The sequence below is a fragment of the Triticum aestivum genome, chromosome 1A (genome assembly GCF_018294505.1).
Source record: "Triticum aestivum cultivar Chinese Spring chromosome 1A, IWGSC CS RefSeq v2.1, whole genome shotgun sequence".
Taxonomy (NCBI): domain Eukaryota; kingdom Viridiplantae; phylum Streptophyta; class Magnoliopsida; order Poales; family Poaceae; genus Triticum; species Triticum aestivum.
The window spans coordinates 589,016,306-589,024,272 of NC_057794.1; the positions used below are offsets into that span (position 1 = coordinate 589,016,306).

The window sequence follows — 7,967 nt, forward strand, 5'->3', positions numbered from 1 at the left end:
TGGGGACGGCGGCGGCGGCGGAGGGGTGGTAGGCGTGGGACGAGGAGAGGGCGCGGGCGGGGGTGAGGAGGTGGAGGAGGGAGCGGGACCTGGAGGAGGCGAACGCGACGGAGCGCATCGGGCCGGCGGCCCGGTGGATGGCGGCGGCGGCGGCGGCGGCGGCCATGGCGGAGGCGAGGGGCGGAGAATGGGGATTCTGGTGGGGAGAAACCGTACGGGGTTTATGCGAGCCCGGACGGATGAGATATTTCCGGGCTCGCAAATGGGCCGTGCGTTTGCGTGAGCCTCATTGGGCCTGTACCGCCGTCTCAGCGCGTGACCGCAAGGCTTTACTCCCCTCAACAAAGTGTTTTTCTTTCTCTCAAAACAAATAACAAATTGTTTTTCTTTCTAAAATTTAGATTTACTTTTTTCCTAAAAAGTGCTTTTTTTGCATAACTCCACATGATCATTTTTTAGGATAACTCCACTTCGGGTCATTAAAAATTGCATGAACACCATACTAAGTACTAGTAGTATTTAGAAAGTTTATGAACAATAAGTTCCAAAAAAATAGAAAAATCTGACTTTTTGTGTGGCAAACTTTAATGAATGTTTGGAGTGCATGCAAAAAATTCATCACAAGATCACATCGGTGCAAGGCATAGTAAAGAAAACAAAATCGACACTCTGAAGATGTTACTTTCAAACGCATTTTGGAGCTCTGGTTTTGTTATTTTTGCCACGACTTGCTCCAATGTGATTTCGTGATGTTTGCACACACTTCAAACATTTCTTAAAGATTGTGAAAAAAAAAGAATTTTTTTTATTTCTTTCTATTTTGCTGTTCATGGCAGGAGCATTTGAGCTCGAGATAAGAAGAATTCTTTCAAAGTGTATTATTTTATACAAATGTCAACAACAAAAAATTATCTTCAGCCAAGTCTATAGGAAACACTACTCAATATTTAATGTTGCAAAAAAGGGGGAAGTATATTTGATGATGAATCTAACGATACAAACCCGGTATTGTGGAAGTTGGTATTATTTTCTACAAATTTGGAGACCTCAATACGAAAAAAAACATTTTCTTTAGGTTTCAAAGAATTCTGAAAAAAAAAACATACATATGGATATATTTTACTTGTCTGCAAGGTTTCATGGCATTTATATACGAGCTATGCAAAAATAACAAAAATCACGTATTTCTAGCATATGTATTATTCACTATAAAAGTGAATGTTTTTTTTACAAATCAGATCAGAACATATTTCATGATGATTTTTACACACATCTAGCATGCATCTATAAGTATTTATACACCCTTTGTTCCTAGATACAAGATGTACTTCTTGCATTTAGAAACAGAAACAATATTTATTTTCAGATTTTTAAAAACTTAAAACAGTTATTATTATTTTGAGTTTTTGGAAATTTCAGGCTCCATGAAGCCTGAGAGCAAAAAATCCACTTGCGAATATATGAAGCATAGTGGAAAAATGAAGCGAAAAAGGATGTTCAATAATACAATCTTAATACCCTAAAAATCTTAATAGGTTTATTTATTGTTCAAAGAGATACCCTAGACAAAGAAAACAGAAAAGAAACGAGGAAACAATCTGTACAGGGTGCCGAAAGGAAGCTAGAACAAAGGTCTCAGTCTCAGGGGATGATGATCACGCATGATCAATCAGCACTGCTCTTTCTCTACCGCCTACAATGCAAAATGAAGCGCAATGCAATGTCCTACAGGAAATGCTCATGCTATCTCTACTACCCTCGGCCGGAGCCGAGTTCTCGGGGACGCCCTCGTTCATCGACGCCGATCTTCATGGCTGGAACCTCGCCGAGGGCCCCGAGTCGCCGCTCACCTCGAACTCGCTCGAGCTCGCCTTGGACTCGGCGTCTGCGTTGCCACCGGCATGGCCGCCCCTCCGGCTCCTCCGGTCCTTCATTATAAGATCAGAACAAAACATTCAGGTATATGGTCGGGAAATGGTAGAAAATGGCATTGAGAGAGGAGCAGTGGGTAAGGTGGTGTAACCTCCCGTGATGGGACATCCTCTGCCTCAAGCATCCGGACTACATGGCCCATAGTGGGTCTCTTCTCGGAATCCGGGTCGACGCACCTCAGCGCCACTAGGAGGGCGCGCTTGAGAGCACGGATGGTCGGCTTTACCTCCATGTCGCAGTCCACCACCTCGTCGGCTCTCTTTGTGCCGACCATCATTTTGAGCCACTCCACCAGATGCACCTGCACGGCATTCATGTCATAGTTTGATCAACACATACATTCCCAGCGGCCAACAGGTAACACAACAGAAAAAATTTAGTTGCCAAGTAACAGAAATGGGACTAGGTTTAAATGATGTTTATTTTGCTGTTGAAACAAAATGGGCACTCGAATAGTATGGGCTACTACTGAGCAAGCATGATACACTTGAGATAGTAGAATATATGCTCACCTCATTGGCCGGCCGACCATAGTCGACAGGATCCCTCCCAGTCACTGCTTCCAGTAGCAGCACGCCGAAACTGTAGACATCGCTCTTCTCGTTTAACAGACCTGTGTTGGCATATTCAGGAGCCACATACCTGAAACGACGGCAGCATAAAAGTTCAGTGCTCCTACAAAGCTAACTGCTTTTATTGACGAAGAACAAAATCTTCTAACATTTAAAATCTCCTGCTGTATGTGAATATCAAACATTTCCATGACTACAGCCAGGTAATTATAAATTACAAAAACAACAGTGGCATACCCGAAAGTTCCCATAACTCGAGTTGTGATATGGCTCTTCCCAGCACCCAACATCTTGGCCAATCCAAAATCAGAAAGCTTCCCATTGAAATCCTCATCAATTAGGATATTGCTTGATTTGATATCACGGTGCACAACCTTTGGCTCTATGGCTTCATGTAGATAAGCAAGCCTGCATATCATTTAGTTTGATATAATGTCTTGCCCAACTAAAAGTGTGCATAATGAAATGTGCAAAGAGATGAATGACTTGATTCTTACGCTTTAGCAATTCCAAGAATGATTTTCATTCGAGCTTCCCAGGTAAGAACACCATGCTGCCGCATGGCGCCGTGAATCCACTGCTCTAAGTTTCCGTTGTTCACATACTCATACACAAGCATCCTGGAGCAAAAGTAAGTTTAACAAAGGGATGGAAGATGAAATAAGTCACAGACAATATGCTGCACACAAAGCAGGTAGATTTCCACAACGTACATTCACCATGAAAATTTAAACACACAGAGCTGAATCTTCATGGAGGAAACATAACAAACACTGTTCTCATAGAAACCGCAAACTGCTGATGTACTACAGAATATCTTATATTATATCATATATGTACTGAAATAGGAAACTAGAACAGAGCATGACACTGGTATGTTCAATTTATCATGAAGTGGAAAACAAAAATATATTGCTGTCAATGATACCGACATGAAACAATTCTCAGATCCCTACCATAAATATGTCGGATGTTTGTCAAAGGGAGACTGTAAATTGTAAGATGTCAGAAAAAAGATGATTTTCCTGTTTCTGTAGCCAGATAGTCTAATACGAAGTACATATTAAATAAACGAAAAAAATAGTGAACCATATCCAAGTTGTAGAGAACCAAAACCTGGGTGGCGGGGATGTACACCCGCACCTTTCCACCAACTTAGCTAAGCACGCTGCCTAATATGTTCTCAAATAACTACTGGAATATTAAAAAATTAACACATGTGTACATTGTATTAGCTGATTAAATTTCACATGCTTGAAGAAGACATCACTGACCATTAGAGGATTGATAATTATAGATTATCTAAAAGCACCTCTGTTTCTGCAAGAAATTTCCTATAATGATGGCGATTTAACCAGCACTGGTTCTACCAAGCTAGCCGTGACAACTTAGTCGAATAGTAGCAGACTGAATTGTAATTAAAGATCCATTTGGTGCCACAGTTTGCCAACCTAGTACTGTGGAGGAAATGCTTGATTCTGATGACACGTGTCCAGGCCTATTACAGAGAGCAACCGTCTCGGCCAATAAGCCGTTCATGTTACCAATTCATCTCTATCTATCTACAGTCTTCCAAGCATGCCACCATTGATCTTTAATAGTTTTGATATGCTTGGGCCATTTAAACACTTGTAAAGTTATGACAGGACTCTTCTTATCAGTTTTTTTTTTTGAGAGCACAATATTCCCCCAAGTTCAACGATGTTGACTGGAAAAGGTTTTACAACATGCCCTCACACTAACTCTGTTAAGAGGGGCAGCTGTGACTGTTCCATTATGGTGTTTGTAAGCAGGACAGCAGAGAGTATTGTAGCGCTGACGAACAAGAAATTGAATCAAGCTACAAATGTTTGACAGTTCCACGAAGAAAAAAAATGTTTGAAATGATATATACTTCATATTTTGTGGTGAAGAATTAATGACTGATCGACTCTAGTGTGCAAGTGAACATAAATCAGTAGCCATTTGATGTAAACAAATATTACTGCACAAATGAAACTAGCCATCCATTGTTGCAGGTGAACGAAAATAGCTAACCTGTGGATTCCTTCAACACAATATCCCAGCAGACGGACCAAATTTTTATGCCTGACATGGCCAATAGCCTCAACTTCAACCCTGAACTCCTTTTCTGCCTGCCCCCTGCAGTGCCATATGAAAACACAATCAGTATGGTGACATCACACAGAACAAGTTTTTGTAAAGAAAATGTGACCCTCAAGGACCAAATCTAATCCAGAGTTCCTTACATGTTATTCAGTAGCTTTTTTATTGCTACATCAGTCCCATTTATGAGTCGACCACGGTAAACCACCCCATATCCACCCTCTCCAATGATGTTCTCCTTAGAAAAACGATTCGTCGAATGCTCCAAATCCCTCAGAGTGAACCAATGGCCCCAACCCAAGTGCGAAAATTCCGGGAGACCAACAAGAGGAGATGCGGAGACGGTCGCATACTGAGAATATTGCCTCCTAGCGTTGCCCGAGCTGCCTTCATCGCCAGAGTAAGCACTACCAGCCCTATCGCATTGGTAGGCCGAGCTGCACTGGCTCAAATTATCAGCATCACTCGACTTTGTCCTGACCAAGTGTCCCAGCATTTTCCCGGAATCTTTGTCATGAGGCTTCTCCTGCACCGTCAACGTGTGGCTTTCTTGCACTTGGTAGTTCTCAACAACAGGATGTTGGCGCACTTCATCCACTGCAATCTCCTTAGATACATCGGGGATTTGAGATACTGGGATCTTATCAGCAGACTTCTTCGGTTTCCTCCGGTAAATGGACCAGAAGCACATGAAACCCAGTATACAGAAGATTACCACCCAGATGCTGATGCCAATCACTATCCACAGCCTCAGGCCAAACGGTGGCGTCTTGGATGACAGCTCTGCACGTAGGCTTTCGGCTGTTACCATCTCTGTTTTGGAGCAGCCTGCACACCAGGATCAGTAATGCAGTGTTAGCCTAGCATCCACTCAACCGGAAGAAATATAATAACCATTAACCAAGGTGGCAATTCATTGAACACAGCAAGCAAACTGAGGCTAATATGACAAAATTGCATACACTTCATTAAACAGAACAGAGAAGATAAGCTGGGATTAATATGAGAACATGGCATACACTTCATTGAACACAGCAAGCAAGACAAGCTGAGATTAATATGAGAACATCGCATACACTTCATTGAACACAGTAAGAAAGACAAAAGGAGATTAATATCAAAACATGGCAATACACTTCATTGAACACAGCAAGAAAGACAAGCTGAGATTAATATCAGAACATGACATACACTTCACTGAACACAGTAAGAAAGACAAAAGGAGATTAATACGAGAACATTACATGGCAATACACTTGATTGAACAAAGCAAGAAAGACAACTTAAGATTAATATCAGAACATGGCAACATACTTCATTGAATAGAGCAAGGAAAACGAGCTGGGATTAATACCAGAAGGTGCCATAAACTTCATTGGAGTTGGGATGAAAAGGTGCATTACGTTGGAAGCATACTACTTATCTGAATGAGGACAACATAAATACAGCACTAATAAGAACAGAAAGCAGGTGTGTCCACTGAAGTTTATGGCAGTCATTATTCACCAGAAATATCAAAAGGGGAGGGAGAAATGGGAAGGAAGAACATGAGGCGCAATTTCCATGTGAGGCGAATTAATTAGAGGAGCAAGCAAAGCATTGATGAGGAATCGTCTGTTCCTCGACGACTACCTGCCCCTTCCCAAGATGAACACTACTAGCAGACACAGCGCCAACATTTACAACTAACTGTGAACTCCTGGAAGCTCAAGGCCACAGCCAGATCAAGAACCTGGGGAGTGGGAGCGAATGGGGCAAGAACCGGCAAGAACGAAGCGAATCGCGCATATCCCCGTCAAATCAAAGCTTTCCCCTTGGGCCTCCGTTGCAAAAGAAAAGATTCGCCGCTTTCTTCCTCGCTACCCGGGGAAAGAATCCAATCGAATCGAGCCAAATCAATCTCATAAGCCCTTCCGGACGCATTGGATCAAAGGTACCACTAGGATCCAGTAACCAAGAACCCACCAGCGCGCCATGGACGCCTACGGCGGCGCAGCTTCCGAGCAGAGGCCCCGCACCCAATGCGAACGGACGAGACGGGGAAGAGGGGAGAGAGCGATGAGGAGGAGACGGGGAGATCACCTACGGAGCGAGAAACCCCTGGCGGCCGCCTCAAGCTTCCTCTAGGGTTCTTTGAGCAGCAGCACCAACCAACCACCCCCGCTGTCGCTATCCGCGTCGCCTCACTCACTCACTGCCTTACTGCCGCCGGCTCGAGCTGCTGCGGCGCCTCCGGGCGGCGACTAGCTCAGCTGCGCCGCGTCGGCGGGGAGGGGGAGGCGGCTCCGGCGCATCAATGTGGGACGGATTGGGAGGGAGGGAGGGGGAGCAAGCGGCATTAAAGTTTGGGTCACTCGAGTGAGAGCGCAGAAGCGGAAGGAAACAGCTGTAAAAAGAATGGAGGGGAGAGGGGAGGAAATCCGCCGTTTTCCGCTTTGCTACGTGCACCCCGTGATGGCTTTGGGGGGGACGTGGGGCTGAGGTTGTTTGCGATGATGATTAGTGTAGCGTGTACTCGTAGCTTCATGATGATGCCAAAATTGTTTGTTGATGCTTCTTGTTCTGATGAGGGTGCGGCCAGGTGTGGAATTGACCGGATTATGCAACTAACCCGACTTTTTAGAAAAAGGGATAGTTGAGAGAGGATCAGGTGGGAGGTCGAAACCCTAGTCGCCGTCCCCGTCTGCTCCCCCTCTCGCCGTCGCCGGGCATGTTGTTGGGGGCAAAGCTCATGTGGACACGGTGGCGGGGAGGTCTGCTATGGGATGTCGAAGGAGGTGTGCTTGTGTGGCGGTGTTCGCCAAGCGGTGCTCGACGGGCGGTGTTGGTGATCCAGCACTGCGGTCTTCAATGGCGGTCCGACTTGGCTAGGTCATCGCAGAAGAGGGAGTCGGCGCGCGGTCCTGGACGAGGGCGAGCTCGACATCAGACCTAAACTTGCCATGCAGCAGTATGGGTGAATTTCTTTTCTTCATGTTTTCTTTAGGAAGTCTTTGAGTTTGGTAGGGGACGACAAGGCGGTGTTCTTGTCTCATTGCACAAATAATGTTCTTGCCGCTCTTTCCTTGTTTCATTGGTGTGCTTGTCTTCGGGGGAGGGCGTTTGCAGCCGTGTCTTTGGCAAGTCTTGCCGGTTTAGGTTTCTGGTGGATTTGTCTAGATTCGGTCGGGCTTCATGGTCTTCGAGGTTGTCGTCGGGAGAGGGCATGTGCTGCAGTGTCTTTGGCAAGTCCGGCCGGTTTAGGTTTATGTGGTTTTGTCTAGATTCGGTCGGGCTTCGTGGTCTCCGAGGTTGTCGTCGAGGGAGGGTGTGTGCAGCCGTGTCTTTGGCAGGTTTTTTAGATCTGGCCGGTTTAGC

At 45.1% G+C, this 7,967-nt stretch overlaps 1 protein-coding gene across 2 annotated transcripts in view; it reads right to left on the reverse strand.

Moving 5' to 3' along the window:
• Positions 1 to 6,988, reverse strand: part of LOC123070468 (probable receptor-like protein kinase At2g42960) — a 9,300-nt gene extending 2,312 nt beyond the window's left edge. The window contains exons 1-8 of one of the 2 annotated variants that reach the window (XM_044493709.1): positions 6,693 to 6,988; positions 4,754 to 5,438; positions 4,542 to 4,646; positions 3,002 to 3,124; positions 2,742 to 2,912; positions 2,445 to 2,574; positions 2,024 to 2,233; positions 1,851 to 1,928 (exon numbers count right to left, since the gene is read on the reverse strand). In XM_044493709.1, the coding sequence (XP_044349644.1) occupies positions 1,851 to 1,928; positions 2,024 to 2,233; positions 2,445 to 2,574; positions 2,742 to 2,912; positions 3,002 to 3,124; positions 4,542 to 4,646; positions 4,754 to 5,421 (1,485 nt within the window). In that variant the 5' untranslated portion in view covers positions 5,422 to 5,438; positions 6,693 to 6,988. Of the gene's footprint in view, positions 1 to 1,479; positions 1,929 to 2,023; positions 2,234 to 2,444; positions 2,575 to 2,741; positions 2,913 to 3,001; positions 3,125 to 4,541; positions 4,647 to 4,753; positions 5,439 to 6,692 lie in introns of those variants that run through there. The other variant, XM_044493702.1, reaches the window with a different exon arrangement.
• Between the last annotated feature and the right edge of the window lie 979 nt (positions 6,989 to 7,967).